This window comes from Conger conger, chromosome 1 (assembly GCF_963514075.1).
Source record: "Conger conger chromosome 1, fConCon1.1, whole genome shotgun sequence".
Taxonomy (NCBI): Eukaryota; Metazoa; Chordata; class Actinopteri; order Anguilliformes; family Congridae; genus Conger; species Conger conger.
In genome coordinates, this window is record NC_083760.1 from 92,234,203 (window position 1) to 92,255,403 (window position 21,201).

Here is a 21,201-nt window from a genome sequence, read left to right on the forward strand (position 1 = left end):
CAGCCAGACCAAACTGAGGAAAGGCACACATGTCCCCCCCCCCCGCCTACTGTCAGGCCCAGGAGAATAAACATTCAATATGCCCTCACTTTTCCAAATTAGAAGTGATTCAGACTGAAGTTCAACAATTTAGCTGTTTTAACAATTCTAAATATTCAACTGGCAAAGAACAAATCCCACAGTACAGGGAAAGTCCTTTCTTATACCAGGCAGATTCTACTTTAAGGATGATTACTGATATGATTATATATTGCATAAAGTAACTGAATTGAAGAAGTGAACAAACATTGATTGCTGTATTCCTACCACCCTGAGTTCTAAACTAAACAAATTATTAATTTTTCAATGTTTTCATCAATAAAAAAAGTACGTTTAAGTAGTTTTCTGTTTAAAGATTCTAAAAAGAGTGACAGCAGAAGTATAGTATCACATAGTTTCACATACATTATTGCTTACTGAACTGATAAGTTGACCAGTTATTCAAAGCCAACATTGATGCTGCAAGTGTATTTGAGACCACCTTTCCACAAAAACTCATAGATGTTAATCTGTGGCCTTGTTGTACAGTTAAGCAGTAAGTATTAAGTATTACATAGTCAGTGAAATAATAAGAAAAATGGTTTTCAATAGAATGCATATTTGACAGCACCCACAGACAGGTTGCCATGGTGATCTCAAATCAGTTTGATAATTCTGGTGCTTCTGGATCCATCATCCTCTTTCGGTTCTTAAAACACCTGGAGGTCCAAAGACTCACAGCATCGCTCCATCATCTCAGTCTCTTCTGAAACGTCTGGAATGAAGAATGAATCACATTGTTTGAGAGAGACACATGCAGGCCGGTATGCCGTACTGAACAAACCAGGACACAAACAGCAGCTGCTGTACCGTAGATCATGACATGACCAGAGATTTACATGCACGTAAAAGGCTGAAGAAAAGGGGGAGTTATTGACCATGTAGACACAGCAATATACCTGTGAAAATGTCTGTTTCTGTTTTGTGGTCATTTTCCCAGCTTTGGATTTAAATTCAGCTAACAACAGCCACTGTTCAAGTGGTTTTGGGAAACGCCCTGAATATAAAGGAACATTCTCATGAGGAAAACCTTTGATGATCTCAGTGTGTAGATCATTTCAGGAAAACAGGGCCCTGGTCGGAAACACTCAGTTTGAAGATTTGGATCAGTACAGAGTGCCCTGTCACATCCTCTCACAGTCCTAGAGTGGCTTCCACTGGTTACCAGGGAGGCCAGTCAGGTCCTCAGGGATCTGGTTTAAACCCAGCGTCAAGGCGTTTGTCATCTGTGTCTTAATTTCATCCACAAGGTATTTCTGTGATAGGTTTGAAAAACAAAAATGTGATTGTTTTCTGTAAAGTGATCTTTATTGAGGTGGTATATCTGAGCTGAAGTATTTTTATTTTTTTCTGTTGTGTGTAACAACAATCTACATTAACATGCAAACTGCGGCACATTTGAAACTGAAGAGCAACCTTTACCTTTACTATATTACTGGGTGATTTAATCAAAGTAATAAAATGTATATGTAGAAATATGGGGCACGTAGCTTATACAAACTAACTAATGAAAAGTGGTACTACCTTGCATGCATTATTATACCATGAACATTGCATAAACCACCCCCTGGATAATTGCGTGTTTAATGAAATCAAGCTGAAAACGAACCTGCAGATCACTGAACTCTTCCAGCATCTTCGTCATGGCATTTTGGAACATGGTCTTTTTGAAATCCTCAATTGCACTTTTAAGTTTCTCTTGAATCTTTCTGAAAGAGTCTTTTCCTGTGATGCCAGAGCATTCTGAAAATACATTTCACAAATTTCTATTGACAATAGAATTTTACATGTTAATCTCGACACAATTGACATGACTTGCCCAAGTGCCGACCTTGATATGTTTGCTTCATGGTGTCACGGATTGAATCACTGAGGGAATTGTAGATCAGCTTCTTTCTCTGTAGGATTTCCTTCTCCAGTTTCTTGAGCACTTTTCTTTGCTAGATGATATGAAAGGGAAGATGTTTCAGTTCAGTAAACTTGTTGAAAAACTATTGAGGTCATTGTTGTACTGGAGCATTGGGGTCAGTTTCTAATATTTGCATCAGCATGAAATGTGTAAGACTGCAGGAAAGGAGATATCGACTGTAGAAGAGGCATTGAAATGGGTTCTTACCTCTGTTCTAATGTACACCAGACGCAGGTATTTCTCTTCATCCTTTGTCCTGATTATCAGATAGTCATTTGTGATGAAGTTCTCTTGGAAACTTTCAAATTGCCCTTGGATTGAGGTCGTTCTGGTCTGTCTGACAGAGGTTCCTGAAGGTCCAGTGCTTGAAAGACAGTTTAGAATGATTTGTTGTTGTTAATCTGAGTCTCTTGTTATACTTAGACAGCAAAACGCAGAAATATGGGGCTGTTGTGTATGGAAGCACATTCCAGGCAAAATTCTAATGAGAATATATCTTCATTTTCATTGGTCATACAGCTGCGATGGAAAGATAGTATCGAAATATGTATTTTGTGAGTTGTATTCTGATGTGTAAAACAGGATTGGCAGTTTAGTGATGCATAAAACACGTGCAAATTGTGTTCTGCGGATCACAAAACAAATGTGAATTGTGTTTTGAAGTTCACAAAACACACAAATAATATTGGCCCTGAATTTGGTCCATAATACTTGTAAATCCCATGATTTGTAGCTTTGCAGTTACAGTGACAAATCTTTGTAAAATTGGTATTGTAGTCCTATAAAAAATAACAAAACTCTTGCAAAAGGGAGACAAGACCTGTTTTAAAACATTCAAGAAAACATTGTTCAGAGTTTCAACCTCGTGAATATGATGTTGATTTAACATCCGAACAGCTTATACTTCAGAGTGCATCGTGGTCTGTGCCCAATTTTTAGAAGATTAAATACTATTGAAATATAATTGTATATAGTCACTCTGAATCATTAGATATTGGTGTGATATTGGTTGCACAAAGGGAAATACATTATTCATGAAGGCAAAAGTCACTCACCCAAATATTTTCTGGAAGTGGTTGTTCATCTTTTTATACATGGGTTCTGACAGAATGTAGTTCAGATCAACTAACACTCCTTTGCGAGATCGGTAATATCCATCATTTTTACACAAGGCTTTGAGTGTCTTGTGGTGGCCTCTGTTGTCAGACCCCCTCTGTACAAAAACAGAAATACAAAAACAGAAAAATCACAATGTAGCCTCTGGAGAGCAAAATGTGCACCAGGCATCCCCTTTTCACTGTACAAGCTGCTCTGAAGTGACATGAGGTTTACATGAGACTTTATTTGAGTAGAAGAGTAGGCCTACTCGACAGCACATTCATGAAGGCTAAAGCACTAACATTGTCAGTGAACGTGTACTAGCGATGTGAAATTCAATCCCAGGTCATTATCTGATATTTGTAATATAGACCATAGTAATCGTGTCTTGGATGACAAAAAATCTTGCAGTGAACATTATTATAATATATTTATAATATCTATTATATATTATAAAATATATATTTTATTTCATTTTAATTGAATGTTCCTTTTGTGAAGAGAGATATTGTATGGAGCTCAGGGAAGCCAACATTTAATGTCCTCGTTTGAGGAGACAGGTTCTCAGGAGGTTAAATGACCAATATGCAAATTCTGACAATGTCAAAATGATTTACACTAGAATTTTCCTTTAAATGTTTTGATAAAATTCTATAATGATTTGATGATTGATTAAAGAGACATCGTCACTCACTGAATCAGCTAAAGATGAAGATGAATAAAAAAGTTTGGGAAAAGGTAAAAGCGATTTCCACTATTCACCTCAGCGAATAGGCCTATTTGAGTAATAGAGAGTGCAGTAATAGCTTTAGCCTGCAGGTCAGAATGCATTTGACAAAATACAATAAAATGATCGTATCAAGCTCATCATTACGCTTATTAAAGTTAATTCAGTGAAAATCTGTTTATAACAAGGCAACATGCGGCAATATTCAAACCTGTTTATAACAAGGCAACATGCTGCAATATTTAAACCTGTTTATAACCAGGCAACATGTGGCAATATTTAAACCTGTTTATAACAAGGCAACATGCAGCATTATTTAAACCTGTTCATAACAATATTTAAACCTGTTTATAACAAGGCAACATGCTGCAATATTTAAACTTGTTTACAACAAGGCAACAAGCAGCAATATTTAAATCTGTTCATAACAATATTTAAACCTGTTTATAACAAGGCAACATGCTGCATTATTTAAACCTGTTCATGACAATATTTAAACCTGTTTATAACAATATTTAAACTTGTTTATAACAATATTTAAACCTGTTTATAACAATATTTAAACCTGTTCATAACAAGGCAACATACTGCATTATTTAAACCTGTTTATAACAATATTTAAACCTGTTTATAACAATATTTAAACCTGTTCATAACAAGGCAACATACTGCATTATTTTGTCATGGAAATAGGCAGCTGCTGAGCTGAAATTCAAAATTCAGTTGATTATTGCATCTTGAGATGCCAGTATTTCTTGACTGATTGATTGATTGTTCGGGAAGGCATTCAAATTTTACCAGCCAAAAACTGGCAGTTGCCAGCTAAATACTTTACTGTTATTAAATACTTTTCTACTACCTTTTATTTGTAATATAACACGCATGTATCCTTTTTCTTTGTAACATTGTGATATGTGTGTTTGAATTTTAGGGTTGCAACTAACAACTATTTTGATTGTTGAATAATCAATAGTCGATTAATTGATTAATCGAGCAATCAGATTACAAACCAGACAATTACTCAATGGCTCTTACATTTAGCTTGAGTTTTTGCATGTTAGCATGTTTTAGGCATGTGCTAACTAACAATAAAGACAATAAAGATGAATACTTTCTTCAGAAATACTTCTTTTAATGAACTTTCCTGCTGATACAAAAGATTCCCATGTATTCCAATATCCATTTTTCTAAATTTTAAACCAAGGATAAGCAAAGTAGCAGCAATAAAATGTAACAAATAAAATAATAAAAAATAAACAAAAAAAGAAAAGTGCATTCTGTGCTTTGTGCATTCTGTGGTCTTCACTCTTGCAACTATCACAGTATTGAAATGGAGGAAAGTCAGCTTCTCTATATGGTCTTGTGAGAGGCTGGCTCTCTTCTGAGAGCAGATATTCCCTCCTGCAGAGAAGATGTGCACTGACGGGGTGGATGTTGCAGGAATGCACAGAAAAGATCTTGCCAGATTTGATAATGTGGGAAAATGCCTCTTATTTTCCCTCCTCCATCCGAGAGGGTCTTCCTTTTTGGGTACTGCTGGCTCTGCAAAGTACATCTGAACTTCATTTCTCACCATTTGGTCCTCCTGGGATTCCTCTTCCGCACTGAGACTGTCTGTGTCAGACTGAAGGAGGTTATCCAGTGCTGATTGTCTCCCTCTGCTGTTTTTGACCCTCTGCTGTTGCTCACACCCATGTATCCCAGTCTCCTTTGCTTCTTTGATAGCAAGGACTTCACCTGTCCCTTGCACCCTTGTGCCATCTTCAGCCGCAATAAACTTCAGCTTTCTGAATCTTGGGTCAAGGGCAGCTGAAAGAACAATTGGGTTGTGCATTTCTGCTGAGATGGTGTTCAGACTCCCCCATCTCTCGGTTATCCCTTTTTCTGCACTGGCCAGAAATGCTTTTCCTGTGCACGTCTCCAAACTAAGGGTTTGCTGTATGGAACGATGCAGCCCTTTGACCAGCTGTGGAAGACATAAAACGGTTGCATATTCCACGAAGGTAAGGGTACCATATTCAAAAGGCTGCAACCCTTGTGTTAGCTCTTCAAGCAGCATCCATTGTTCTGGCTGCAAGTTAAAGTACTGTTTGCCCCTTGGAGTTTCCTCAGGATCGGACAGAGTGGCAGTAACTGGCCAGCGCTGTTCCAGCAGTCTCTCTGTCATATTCTATGTACCGTTCCATCTTGTACTGACATCCTGGATCAGCTTATGTTGTGGTGTACTAATTTGCTGCTGTTTCACCTTCAATTTTGTATCGGCCAGCTCGCTTCTCCTGACGTTTCTTGCAGCCCCTACTGCTCTGTTGATGCTGGGCTCTTTGTGGGCATTGTTAACTATGAGCTGGATTGTGTGTCCAGTGCAGCGGACATGTTTTTCTTCCAGCATTCGCCTTGCTGCCACTATATTGGACCCATTATCATGAACTACTACTTTTATTTTTGGTAGGCAAGATGTCAAATTTTGCTCCCACCTCCTCCAGCCACATCATTATGTTTGCACCAGAAAGCCTCTCCTCAGGAGACATGGTGGCAAGACTAAAAGTCTTCATTTGCATCATCTTCACTGATACACACACCAAGGTATGCCTCTGTTGCACGACTAGTCCAGACATCAGCTGTCAGTGTGAGGGAGCTTTTGACTTCTTTAATGGTCTCCTTTACCTTTAAATACATCACAGGTGATTTTAGATAACAATTTGAAGCGCAAGACCCATACAGTGTATACAGTATACCTTCAACATTTACATTATGGCAGCCGTTTTATGCTTTAATCAAGATTTAAAATATTGATCAGCGATCTTAATATTATTTCGTCATGAATTCTGTCATTATATCAAACACAAATTTCTATTTTGTGTGTATGTGCATATGTGCACGTGTGAGTGTGTGAATGTGTGTGAGAGAATATAACACTTGTACCTTCAGAAAGGTTCTTTCATATTTCTTTACCATCAAGTGCATGAAATGAGCTCTGGATGGAAGGGTGTATTCAGTGTTCAAATGCCTAATCATTTCTTGAAACCCATCGCCATCAACCCTGGACAGTGGTAGTCGCTTGCTGAGGAGTACAAGTCTGCTTCCTTTGAAGAAAGCCATCCATGGTAGCATTATTGGCACAGCTCCTCTTCGGACTGCATTTGATATAGAAATATATACTCCAGTATTTCCAAAAAATACATTCAAGCCATATTCATTCTTGATTCTAGAATCGTGTGTTGATATTAAAATGCATTGTAAATAAATGTTTCCCATCTATATGTCCAGTTTCATGATAAATGGAGATGCAAATTATTAGGGCTGTCACATTTTTCCAAAATTTCAGTTCAAACGAGATCAAACAAACGCGTAAATTCAAATTAATTTGAATGGAACTCACATTGGGCATGCACGTATAGACAGGAGTTGAAGATCTTTTTGCGATTTAGAAAGGATGAAATACTGAGGTGTTCTCTAAATGTATGCACTTGGCAGCAACATATTCTCCAGCTACGACCGTATAGCCTAATGTTTTCCCTTAAAGAAATTCTCCCCCACCACAACGAGAACAAAAATTTAAATGGGCGATCTCCTGTATCCCTTGTTTAACATGCCATTTCCAATCAGTTTTTTTTCCATATAGCTATAGAGACTGTGCGTTTTCAACAAATGAAAACGATGTGGTCAAGTCATAGTTTCCACATATGTAGGCTTCATTAAAGAAGATGGACAGTGTTGCTAACATTGACATTAACATGAAGTGAATTAACATTAACTAAGATGGACACTGCATGGTTAACATCAGCTAAACTCTGGTTCGTAATAGGGGGTTTAGTTGTGGCAGTGTAAGTGGATGTGTATAGTTAACGTTACACCGCTACGTTTCTTTCAAACTAATGGGCAACATTTTAATGATTTATCCAGACTGTGCAGATCATGATTGCTAAACACATTGCTAATTGCTATTAGCTAAATTCCATTTAGTTGGCAAGGGTCTAGCTAGGATGTGCACCAGTGGAGGCTCCTCCATAGAGGTGGAGGAGGCCTGGCCTCCCCAATAATTTGAGAGAAGAGAGAGATTTAAAAAAAACAATAAATATATTTATTTTATTTATTTATTTTAACAAAAAACATATTTTTTATTTTTTATATTCATATTATTTTAGTTTTGTTCATAAATCTAAATTTTCCCATGGCTAAAACCCAATATTGCAATTGTAAAGCAACAGGCCAGATTTCCCTATCAGTTTGTATTAAGGGAGGCCAGGGACTCCCGTCTCTAGTTAGGCTTTTTTATGAACAGAAAAAGATTAAAAATAAGACTAAGTGTTAAATGGAAGATGTTAAAAATATACACACTTAAAATACCAAAATTTCCCCTAGGAAATGAGATTCTCATAGAAGTCAATGTAATGCATTTTTTTTCATGCCAATATGTGATTGGCCAGATCATTGAAAATGGGTGGGCAACGGAGGCCTGGCCTCACCATGCATTGTGTCCAGGGCTGAAAGATATTTTGTTCGTCCAATCACATGCTACTGGTTCATTTGGAATCAACTATCCTTTCCTTTCCTATTCAACACAGAAGCCATTTTGAGAATTCGCTAGTCACTTCAGTCAAACAAACACTCGCCATAGTGGCTACGAGTGTCCTATCAACTTGTGCTTTTCAGGAAATTTAGAGAACACCCCTGGCTATCATCCCTGGAGTTTATAGCTCATTTGGCCAAACACCTTTGCTTAAAACTACCTCGGAAGTCGGCGAGATTCTAGCGCAATTTGAGATCTTGGGCTGGAGATATGCAGATTCCAGATACTAGGGAGTGAGAATGACATTCAATAGGTCATGTTAGACACCATTTGGGATTTATTGAACAGTTTTATTTTTAATGTAGTCCATTTCGTTTTATTACAAGTCAATTTAATAATCTTCCATATCAAATTACTGAATTGTTGCTCTGTGAGGAAATTCACTCTAAATACGAATAGAGTGCTGCCCTCTAGTGGATAACATTAACGTTAGATAAAGCCAACTGGAACCATATTTTTACATATTTTATATTAAATATATTGAATAAAACTACATATGATAAAGAAAGTGTTGTCTTATCTTTTTTATATGCTAAACTTGATTAAATTGGTGATTACATGTTGAAGCTGTAGAAGAATGAAAAATGTAAGCTAAACAAAATTGTTTTTAACTACATAATTAAAATTCCTGCCTTTTACACATGTTCACTTGGCATTTATATTACATCCAAATGTCATTTCTCAGCTTAATTATCAGGCAGGCTCATAGACTTACAGCAATGTCATTTCTTCAGGAAGGCACAAGGCTAAGCTCTGCACAATGAATTTCATCAGCCAGAACTTTCTGACTGTAGCTTACACTCCAAATAGTATGCCTTTGGCCAGCACAAAGACAGATAAGAGAACAGGGAACATTCCATCGCGAGTGAAGTGAGCAAGCGAAAAAAAATGGCCTCCTCAATTCTGGAAGTCACCAGCCTCCACTGATGTGCACATATATTCTGCGGGTATGCACATATATAACTAATACTCTTTTCTAAAAAATAATAAAATAGGAATTTAAAATAAGTGCAGAATTATTTATTTGGTGAGTAGCTGTGATATAAGCACAAAATATTTCTATATTTCTATATAGAAAACGTTACAGCTCATAACGTGAAGTAACATGGCTTTTAACATTAATATTAGCTAGCTAGCTAACTAGAAAACCAAAACAAATCTTCATCATCCAGAGAGCCAACGTGCCTCCTCTTCAGAAGCTCCAGCATCATCGATGTGCTCCCATGCCAGGCAAGTTCGGCTCTCCAAATGTTGCACTTCACAACATTTCCCGCCGATTTGAGTGTGAAATGCTCCCACACTTTGGAGGTATTTGGTCATGTTGCCATCGCACTATTCCTCACTTCACTCAAGTAAGCGGTAATACCTACTTCTTAGAGCATTAAAACACTTGCGCGAAAAACACTAACTAATTTGGTCATCGATTTTAGTCGAATAAGTTGATTAATCGTTGCACCCCTAATGTATTCAGCATCTATTAAATGTTGGTATTTTAAGTGTGTATATTTTTAACATCTTCCATTTAACACTTAGTCTTATTTTTAATCTTTTTCTGTTCATAAAAAAGCCTAACTAGAGACGGGAGTTGAAAACTAGCAATTGCTATAATCTCTGTATGCAGAACATCATTAACCTGCTGTAACAGGGACGGACTGTAGCGTAGGGGTTAAGGTAAATGACTGGGACACGCAAGGTCAGTAGTTCTAATCCCGTCTGGCCACAATAAGATCCGCACAGGCGTTGGGCCCTTGAGTAAGGCCCTTAACCCTGCATTGCTCCCGGGGGGAATTGTCTCCTGCTTAGTCTAATCAACTGTACTCTAGATAAGGGCATCTGCCAAATGCCAATAATGTAAAACACAAACTCACTGATTCCAGCACTCTGTCTGTGGCATTTTTCAGGCATGTTGTCTCTGCTGTCTTTGCTCCCATCTCCAGTTCTTTCTTGAGTTTTTGGTGAACTTGGCTCAGATTTTCATTCAATGTTTCGCATGTTTTACCCAGATCCCTTTCAAGTCGGTTGAACTCGTCGTCATTTGAAGACTGTTTCTGAAAAAAAGACAATGCTTACTTGCATTTCAATCGATAGCTAGATTAAACATTTTCATCATCAGCATTTACATCAGTTCCATTTCAAATTTTGTGAGACAATGAAACAAGTCAGTAAATAACAAACTAATGTTTCTTACATGCTACCTAGTTATCTGGAAGCTAGGTTGCTGAACACCAGAATTCCAGCAGATTGTTTTGAAAGTGTAATTGCCTACTGCGGCGGCACGGATGGTGCAGTGGGTAGCACTGCCGCCTCACAGCAAGGAGGTCCTGGGTTCGAATCCCCATCGGCCGGGGCCTCTCTGTGTGGAGTTTGCATGTTCTCCCCGTGTCTGCGTGGGTTTCCTCCGGGTACTCCGGTTTCCTCCCACAGTCCAAAGACATGCAGGTTAGGCTGATTGGAGAGTCTAAATTGCCCATAGGTGTGAGTGTGTGAGTGTGTGAGTGAATGGTGTGTGTGCCCTGCGATGGACTGGCGACCTGTCCAGGGTGTATTCCTGCCTTTCGCCAAATGTATGCTGGGATAGGCTCCAGCCCCCCTACGACCCTATTCAAGATAAGTGGGTAAAGATAATGGATGGATGGATTGCCTACTGCACTCACTACTTCAGCCTGGCTCCATCTACTGCACTCACTAATTCAGCCTGGCTCCACCTACTGCACTCACTAATTCAGCCTGGCTCCACCTACTGCACTCACTAATTCAGCCTGGCTCCACCTACTGCACTCACTAATTCAGCCTGGCTCCACCTACTGCACTCACTAATTCAGCCTGGCTCCACCTACTGCACTCACTAATTCAGCCTGGCTCCACCTACTGCACTCACTACAAGTTTCTCTCTTTGGGAAATCAATTCCTAGGTCCAGTAAATTTTTTTGTGGTGGGCGGGACTTTAACACTCTATACGACTTATAAGAATATGTGGTTAAAAATGTTAAAATCAACAATTTACCAACTATATATCTTGATTGACATCTTGAGGTGCCTGCAAAGAGGTACTTTGATATCACGATTGGGGCGTGGCCAGAATAAAATGCAGAAATAATTTTTCTGCATCAGTTTTCTTTCCAAATTATTTTTCGGAAATGTCAGAAAAAAATGTTTCATTATAAAGTAGGCGTACAAGCACATTTACAGTTCACAAAAACATGGACAAAAATGGACAAATATCTCCTGGAGAGCGCAATTACCCTTTAATATTACATTTCAGACAGAGCACCTGAAGTTTGCAATAAGTCAGCAATAAAATTGTGTTTTCTTTGTCATAGGATTATACTTTTTAAAAACACATTAACATTTACATACTGATGGAGTCAAAACATACCTTTGAACTGAGAGCATCCTTTGAAAAGTGAAGATATGAAATGATTCCAGAAACCTCAGATACATAATCTTTCACTTCCTTCTTGAAATGGGAGACGTACAGTTTCTTAATGTGCTCCATCAGCGCTGGCAATTCTTTGTAAATAGTGGAAAAAACAGCTAGTTCACACATAAACCATGCGTCTAGCCTTCACCTGGTGCTTATGTACTGTATATACACTCAGTGAGCACTTTATTAGGTATTTATTAGACTTTTACTGCTGTAGGCTATCCACTTCAGAGTTATGATGCATTGTGTGTTCAGAGATGCTCTTCTGCATACCACTGTTGTAATGTGTGGTTATTTGCGTTCCTGTCACCTTCCTGTCAGCTTTGACCAGTTTGGCCATTCTCCTCTGACTTCTCTCATTAACACGGCATTTCTGTCTGCAGAACTGCTGCTCACTGCATTTCCTTTTTGTTTTTTGCACCATTCTTTGCAATCTAGAGACTAATGTGCGTGAAAATCCCAAGAGATACTCAAACCACCCTGCCACGAACAATTATTCCATGGTCAAAGTCACTTTGATCACATTTTTCCCCCATTCTGATGGTTGATGTGAACATTATCTGAAGCTCCTGACCTGTATCTACATGATTGTATGCATTGCACTGCTGCCACACAATTGGCTGATTAGATCATTGAATGAATAAGTTGGTGTAAGAAAGTAAAAATGTTCCGAATAAAGTACTCGGTAAGTCTATATAGTCAGTGAGCATTTTATTAGACAGACCTGTACACCAGCTTGTTAATGGAAATATTTAATCAGCCAGTTATGTGGCAGCAACTAAATGCGTAAAAGCATGTAGACTTGGTCAAAAGGTTCAGCTGTTTTTCAGACCCAATGTCAGAATGGGGAAGAAATGCGATCTTAGTGACTTTGACCTTGGATTGATTGTTGGTGCCAGACAGGTTGGTTTGAGTATCTCAGAAACGGCTGATCTCCTGGGATTTTCATGTCTCTAGAGCAGAGGTCACCAACCCTGGTCCTGGAGAGCTACTGGGTCTGCTGGTTTTTGCTGTTACTCTGCACTTAATTAATCAATTAGAGCAGATGATTACACAGCTAACTCGCCTCACCTGGTTACCTGGGTCTCAACAGGGTGCTGATTTTAAGGTGAAAACAAAAACCAGCAGACCCAGTAGCTCTCCAGGACCAGGGTTGGTGACCTCTGCTCTAGAGTGTGCAGAGGATGGTGCAAAAAAACAAAAACATCCAGTGAGCAGCAGTTCTGCAGGTAGAAATGCCTTGTTAATGAGAGAGGTCAAAGGAGAATTGCCAGACTGGTCAAACCTCTAAGTGGATAGGCTACAGCAGCAGAAGAGCCAATAAGTAAAGAAAAGCCTAATACATACCTAATAAAGTGCTCAGTGAGTATATAGTGCTGCAAAGGTATTTGCCCCATTGCTGATTCTCTATATTTGTATTATTCACACAGAATGGTTTCATATCTTTAGATAAAATGTAATATTAGAAAAAGGGAACCTGAGTAAACACAAAACACATTTGTTTTCAAATCATTGTTTCATTGTATAATTTAATAACTGGTTTCACAACCATTAGGAGCAATAATTGTGACCAAACACTTCCTTTAATTTGATATCAGTCTTTCACATCACTGTGGAGGACTTTTAACTGTATACATATAAACTTTTTACCAGTTTCATTGTGATCCAGAACAGTTGACTTCCCCTGTGCAATTCTCTTGAATTCTTCAGAACTCACAGTGTACACATCAAAGAACTCATTTGAATAGTCTTCATCACCAAGCAGAAATTTCTGAAATCAAATATCGAAAACATGATTGTTAAGGAAGGTTTTGGTCTGTAATAGTGGGGAAGTTACTGTGCAAATGTTATAGGAAGTATTTCAGCTACAGCACAGCCACCAATAAGATAAAATTAGTTGATTAAACTAAAGATACTTTGAAAAAAGTTTACTTGAAGTTGCTTAATGAAAAACATGAATTAGGTCACCTATTGGCCTTGCCACATGACGGCTAATGCTCCTTTCAAATAACATAAATATTCCTTCAGTTCACAGTTAATTTAGCGACATGCTTTTTCAAGTGAATTTCATCAAGTCGATGGAGAAAGTAAGCTGGTATATAGAGAATTAACTTTTTTAAATGCATTTATCCTATTATTTTATATTTATTCCTGTATTTGTCTGTGTGTAAGAGCAAGTTTCAGGTAATGCTACTACGCTACAACTCACCTTTGTTTTAGCTTTGAAGAGTTTATTGATTTCTTCTTTAAATTTGTCATTACGGTACAGTATACACGCCTGTTTTTCTTTCTTTTCATATTCCGGGGTACCCTGAAAATATATGTATTAATAATAAATGTGAAATATGTCCTATTAAATATTTAATATTTATTTAACCTCTCCTTACCTTGCCAATGTTACTTTCTATTTCAAGGTCCTCATCTGTGATATCATAATTTCTGGTAAAATCAGAAAAGTCATTCAGAATTAAAAACATGAAAGGTCCGTACACAATATTCAATATTTCTGAAGATATTAATAATGTAACAGCTAACTCTTTGATCTCCTCTGGGTTGATGACATCTGTTTTGGTTGTGATGAAGGTGACATTGTGACACTCTCCCCCTCCAGCAATGGTTCTCAATGATGTATCAAAGATCTCATTGGCTACTTTCTCAGACAGGGCACGGTTCATCTCATTGATAATCCAGACAGAGGAGCACTGGCTGAGACACTGTGGGAGTTTAATGAAAATCTTTCAGCATTGTCAGTTTCAACATTGTCCATGGAACCCACCATCGTAATAAACAGAATTCAGTAAACGATTAAAGCTTGAAGCACTGACATCACCTCTTTCCACATGTCACTTCTGTATTTACTGACGTCTCCAGCTCCAGGCAGGTCCACCAGCACAATCCCCTCCAGCAGAGCTGGAGACTTCGGCAAGGAGATGGTGACTCGCTTCACCAGAGGCCAGAACTGCTGCTCTGATTTTTTGTCACTCCGAATGTAGCATCCAATGCCTTTAGACAGTTCTTCCACCTGTAGAGAAGTTTTAGGAGTAAATTGTTCATATTTTAAGAGAAACCAAAATCAAACATTTATGTCAAACTGTCATGAAGATGTCCTCTTAAAAAATATTATTTTAGCACTCACAGTGTGAAAAGTCAGAGTCTTCGTGCCTGTGCCTGGAATCACAGGAACCTCTCTGGCTCCCATCAATTCACTGTAATCTTTCTCCAGGCCCTCTTCTCCATAAATGGCTGTTATCTTTTCTCTTGCCATTTCTGCAATTTCATCATCTTTTGCTGCCATTTTGTTTTGTTGGTCATTTTCATTTTTGAGTGAGTCTAGCAGAAAACGTAGTTCTGATTCCCAGTCCTGTAGTAGAAATTCCTTAATCATCAACGTGTATTATCATTCTGTCTATATTTAAGAGTACATAGACCATGGTGGGGTTGATTTGTTTACAGGAACCAGTCATGGTGCGTTTCTATATGAACCAAAAGTTACATTTGGATTCGCTCGATCTGACATGAATGATGTAAGGCAGCCTGAATTCATATAAGCTTAGTTACATGCATAGCTTCTGTTCTATTTCAATCTTCCTTAACGTCAGAGGACAGTGCTTTAAAACACATTTGGATGACTCATACCAACATAGTCACAAGGAAACGTATCCATCTCATGACTGCATGGTGAGCAGCTATGTTGACCCTATAGAAACGCTCATGACTGCATGGTGAGTAGCTATGTTGACCCTATAGAAACGCTCATGACTGCATGGTGAGCAGCTATGTGGACCCTATAGAAACGCTCATGACTGCATGGTGAGCAGCTATGTTGACCCTATAGAAACAGGAAAAGAACATGGTGAAGGCCAGGTAGCTGCAGCGCATATGTCATTCAGTGGCCTGCCATTCAAGGAGGTAGATATACTCCTGATGGAATGGTGTCTAATTCCCTCAGATGTAGGAAGGCCTTTTGACATGTTGGCATGTACAAGGACCTCGATAATCCTCTTGGGAAGCCTCTGCTTTGACAGGGCTCTGCTCTTGCTGTGACCATCATGGCAGACAAAAGGTATTCAGACCTACGAAGGCTGGCAGTTGCCCCAACATATGCCTTTGGGACGGCGGGAGCATGGCCGCGCCTCTACTCTACTCGGCTGCTTGTCGTCTCCGCTAGTTGCCATGTCTGTTTGTCCTGTCTCTTCTTGTCAATATGTTTGCAGAGCGTACAATCAATCATTACTTATGATCGCCAAACACTGCTTGAGATTGGTGCCTCGTGAGTGGATTCATGCACTTGTCACCCCAAGGAAAGGATTTCGCATTCTGATAGATAGGCTTAGTGAGTGGGTGGGTGTCTCTGGGAGCGCTCTAGATTGGTTCTCTTATTGGTTCTTATCTCTCTCATAAGAGTTTTTCCGTGGCTATTGGCCCCTACAAATCTGAGTCTGCTGCCTTATCCTGTGGTGTCCCCCAGGGTTCTGTTCTGGGTCTGATTTTGTTTGCTCTGTACATGAAAGTGCCACCAGTGAGGAAAGTTGACCTGCTTACGACTCTCTGCAATTTGTGAGAAGATGTTTTGGAACAGACAGGTGGATGATGTGAAAGATGGAGACAAAATCCTCTGGCGCGGATTAGAACCGTGGGATCCTACGCATGGAAATGCGCCTTATGAGCAATAGCCCACAGCTCCTGACATGCAGCAACATAAAACTATTTCCCCTAAGCAGGCTTAACCTGGTCTTCAACCAAACCCAATCTCTTTTGCATTTCTTCCCTCTCCCACATCAATTAGGAGGCCAACTTAAACCACCTGTGGAATGGAGGCGTGTCCCACTGCCTGACGTCACAGCAGCATATGCCAAATCAAATGAAATAAAAGGAAAAACTAAGAAAACAAGGAATGTCCGTGTTTTCCTAGTCGTAAGAACAGGTACTGATGGGGGCTGCCTTACATCATACACGTCACCGGTGACTTTTATTGTAAGGTCTCGACCTGCACATGCGAAAGACGGATGATAATTTGAACGTGCTGTAAAGCACCGTCGTCTGATGTGAAGAAGGAATGAAATAGAATTAACAACATTAGCATGAAATTATATTTCTGTATGTCTTGTAACTGTCAGAACCGTATTTGGATTGCTGTGTTATAGCCAATTTTCCGTGTTGTGTTAACCGGCATACCTCTGCACTGATGAATTCAATTTCAGCTTTGTATTCGCTGGGTTCAGTATTAGCTTGTACATGCACAAAAACGGAAGTGCAGGCATACACGCTTCCTGATGGTAGAAGTTTTTCTTCGACAATTGCGTTGATCAATGAGCTCTTTCCTGCTCCCGTCTTCCCAAAGAATCCAATGTAAATTTTCTCTTTGTGGTTATAATCTTTTAGACTTGAGATCTTCTTTCTGCATTGGATAGATACAATAACTATGGGCTCAATGAATGTTACTTATGTTCACTAAAAGTACTGAAGAATTGTTGAAACAATTACATCATTTTCACAACTACATATAATCTAACTTCACCTCAAAATTCAAAAATTAATTTAATATAAATTGAGAGACAGATTTAGAGACCTTTTGACAAAAACAAACTTACAGACAGGTTAACCCCAATATAGCTCAGGTTTTTACCCAGTGTAGCCTGGCTACTTACATTCAGTGACAACTTCATTAGGTGTTTATTTGACTTTTTTTAAATGGATCTTTGGCTGCTGTAGCCCATTCACTGTTCTACAACGGTGACGGTTGCTATACCAACGCTGCCTGCTAGCTACAATATGTAATGATGATTGATCCTTGAAAAATGGTGTGATGTAATTAACATCACAGAGCGTCTGTTGCTAAAATCAGATCAAATTTGTGGACCGAAGTAAAGATGAGGTCATTTTAGAATCTTCATCTGCACATATTCTAGCTAGCAGGCAGCATCGTTATAGCAACGGTCGCCGTTGTAAACAGTAACAAGGCCAGTACAACTGTTTAGAATGTTAGACACGTCACTCGGATAATTTTTGCAGCCCAGATCAAATTGGATGTGACAGCTCCACCCAAATCCCAAGGGATTTTGGATGTGGTTGAGAAAATTGAGAAAGTTAAGAACATTTAGCATGGTTTTAATATGGGCTCAATACAATAGTATAGTACATTTTGATTGATTGAAAATGTATAAGGTTTTTTATTTTTTGCACCATTCTCTGTAAACTCAATCATGTCTGCATGCTTTTATGCATTGAGTTGCTGTCACATGATTGGCCAATTATATATTTGCATTAATAAGCTGGTGTAGGTCTACCTTAAGTGGTCACTGAGTGTATAGTGCATCTGGAAAGTATTCATAGCGCTTCACTTTTCCCACATTTTGTTATGTTACAGCCTTATTCCAAAATGGAATACATTTTTTCCTCAAAATTCTACACACAACACCCCATAATGACAACATGAAAGAAGTTTTTTTTAGATTTTTGCAAATTTATTAAAAATATAAAACTAAGAAATCACATGGTAAATGGCAGGCATTTATATAGTGCCTTTATCCAAAGCGCTGTACAATTGATGCTTCTCCATTCACCCATTCATACACACACTCACACACCGACGGCGATTGGCTGCCATGCAAGGCCCCGACCAGCTCGTCAGGAGCATTTGGGGATTAGGTGTCTTGCTCAGGGACACTTCGACAGAGCCCAGCGGGGGATCAAACTGGCAACCCTCCGACTGCCAGACGACAGCTCTTACTGCCTGAGCCATGTCGCCCCCACATGTACATAAGTATTCACAGCCTTTGCCATGAAGCTCAAAATTGAGCTCAGGTGCATACTGTTTCCACTGATCAACCTTGAGATGTTTCTACAGCTTAATTGGAGTCCACCTGTGGTAAATTCAGTTGGAAAGGCACACACCTGTCTATATAAGGTCCCACAGTTGACAGTGCATGTCGGAGCACAAACCAAGCATGAAGTCAAAGGAATTGTCTGTAGACCTCCAAGACAGGATTGCCTCGAAGCACAAATCTGGGGAAGGGTACAGAAAACTTTCTGCTGCTTTGAAGGTCCCAATGAGCACAGTGGCCTCCATCATCCGTAAATGGAAGAAGTTCGGAACCACCAGGACTCTTCCTGGAGCTCTTTCTTTGCCCGTCTAAACTGAGCAATCGGGGGAGAAGGGCCCAAGTCAGGGAGGTGACCAAGAACCCAATGGTCACTCTGTCAGAGCTCCAGCGTTCCTCTGTGGAGAGAGGAGAACCTTCCAGAAGGACAACCATCTCTGCGGCAATCCACCAATCAGGCCTGTATGGTGCCAAAAGGCACCTGAAGGACTCTCAGACCGTGAGAAACAAAATTATCTGGTCTGATGAGACAAAGATTGAACTCTTTGGCGTGAATGCCAGGCGTCATGTTTGGAGGAAACCAGGCCATCACTCATCACCTGGCCAATACCATCCCTACAGTGAAGCATGGTGGTGACAGCATCATGCTGTGGGGATGTTTCTCAGCGGCAGGAACTGGGAGACTAGTCAGGATTGAGGGAAAGATGAATGCAGCAATGTACAGAGACATCCTGGATGAAAACCTGCTCCAGAGCGCTCTTGACCTCAGACTGGGGTGACGGTTCATCTTTCAGCAGGACAACGACCCTAAGCACACAGTCAAAATATCAAAGGAGTGGCTTCAGGACAACTCTGTGAATGTCCTTGAGTGGCCAAGCCAGAGCCCAGACTTGAATCCGATTGAACATCTCTGGAGAGATCTGAAAATGGCTGTGCACCGACACTCCCCATCCAACCTGATGGAGCTTGAGAGGTGCTGCAAAGAGGAATGGGTGAAACTGCCCAAAGATAGGTGTGCCAAGCTTGTGGCATCATATTCAAAAAGACTTGAGGCTGTAATCGCTGCCAAAGGTGCATCAACAAAGTATTGAGCAAAGGCTGTGAATACTTATGTACATGTGATTTCTTTTTTTTCTTTTTTTTAATAAATTTGAAAACATTTCAAAAATAGTTCTTTCATGTTGTCATTATGGGGTGTTGTGTGTAGAATTTTGAGGAAAAAAATGACTTTATTCCATTTTGGAATAAGGCTGTAACATAACAAAATGTGGGAAAAATGAAGCGCTGTCATTACTTTCCGGATGCACTGTACATCCTAGTCAGCTAGACAACTTGAACTTTTGAACCAAAGGCAAAGGTTTTCACCTGAAGGCCTAGATGGAATTTCACCTACTTTTGACAACAAAATGTTCATTGGGAGTGATTGGCAGCTGAACAACTTTCACTTGTCACTGATTCTTTAACATTCTAATGCTAAAGGTAAATTATTATTCTTGTTTCAAAAAACATAATACTGCACAAGGAGTAATAACAACCTATCACTATTAAACAAGTGTTGTTCATTGATCCTGGGTTTACATTGACATCACATTGAGTTCCACATTATAAATTATGAAAGAAAAACTTTGTACTTTAAGTTTTCCAGAAATGAGTTTTCTCTGCAGGAAACCCCTTTGAGTTTGTCGTAAACCTCAGATATGGCATCTTTTCCATCCTGGAATGCATCTTCACCTGTTAAAAGACAGTTGTGACAAAATGCATGAAACAGTTGGCTTTTACATGTAATGGGCCCTATTTTCCAGAAATCCATATCGCATGAGTTCGCAATGGGTGTGGATGCTGACTGTTGGTATTTTCCAGACAAGCGGCGAGAAGCACATAGCTCAAAATTACCGTCACAGGTGGCCAATGGGCTGGATTATGCTGAATAAAATATGTGTGCGTTGAAGCTGATTCCCTTCAGGAGGGCAACATTAGCTCAGGAGATGAGAGCAGTTGGAGAGTTGCCAAAACTTGTCGAAGTGTCCCTAAGCAAGACCTCTAATGTATGAATTTTCTTCTGTCAGAATTTAAATAAATCATTACCTAAACGTTTAGGCAAGATTTAGTTTCCCATTAAACCTGTAGCTGATCAGGTTAGAATTGCTAAGAAATACTCACAACAGTATCGTGAAGTTAAATATAAAGGGAATATCATGGGCCAATGATGCCGTTTGCAACAGGATTTCATTACGTTGTTGCCCAAAAGGAAAAATATATATAACATATGATTCCGTCATTAATTCACAAGAATGACTTGGCTTTTTCTAAAATGTAGGTAAGAATCTTTGAGAAATTAGCACAAGCTAGTAAAAAAGAAACGATTGAGACATGAAAATGCTTTTTAAACCCAGTTTAAGTTCATGGTCATTTATTTTTTGAGCATTGTTCCCTTCAATCTTATAGAATTAGTACTGTACTAATATCACATGTAAAGGCTGTCAATGATTGAGTTCACTCTGAGGTACTGTAGATTATAAGGAAGAGGGTAAGACACTTACAGGTTGAGAGAAGTTCTTCTGTCTCATGTGAAAA

At 39.2% G+C, this 21,201-nt stretch overlaps 1 protein-coding gene and 1 long non-coding RNA gene across 2 annotated transcripts; both read right to left on the reverse strand.

The window, feature by feature from the left end:
• Positions 1 to 1,223: 1,223 nt before the first annotated feature.
• LOC133122813 (uncharacterized) lies at positions 1,224 to 2,019 on the reverse strand. Its single transcript, XR_009708146.1, has 3 exons — positions 1,910 to 2,019; positions 1,688 to 1,821; positions 1,224 to 1,334 (listed from the first exon to the last, which is right to left on the reverse strand). It is a non-coding gene; the product is annotated as an uncharacterized LOC133122813 (long non-coding RNA).
• A 3,045-nt stretch (positions 2,020 to 5,064) lies between these two features.
• On the reverse strand, positions 5,065 to 21,201 carry LOC133105738 (nuclear GTPase SLIP-GC-like; the record flags this gene model as incomplete). Its single annotated transcript, XM_061215982.1, has 12 exons — positions 5,065 to 6,279; positions 10,251 to 10,430; positions 11,759 to 11,892; positions 13,457 to 13,577; positions 14,016 to 14,117; positions 14,194 to 14,245; positions 14,342 to 14,520; positions 14,637 to 14,828; positions 14,943 to 15,167; positions 16,982 to 17,204; positions 20,259 to 20,358; positions 21,168 to 21,201. Coding segments are annotated over 12 exons (1,839 nt in total), but the record flags the coding sequence as incomplete, so codon positions are not given.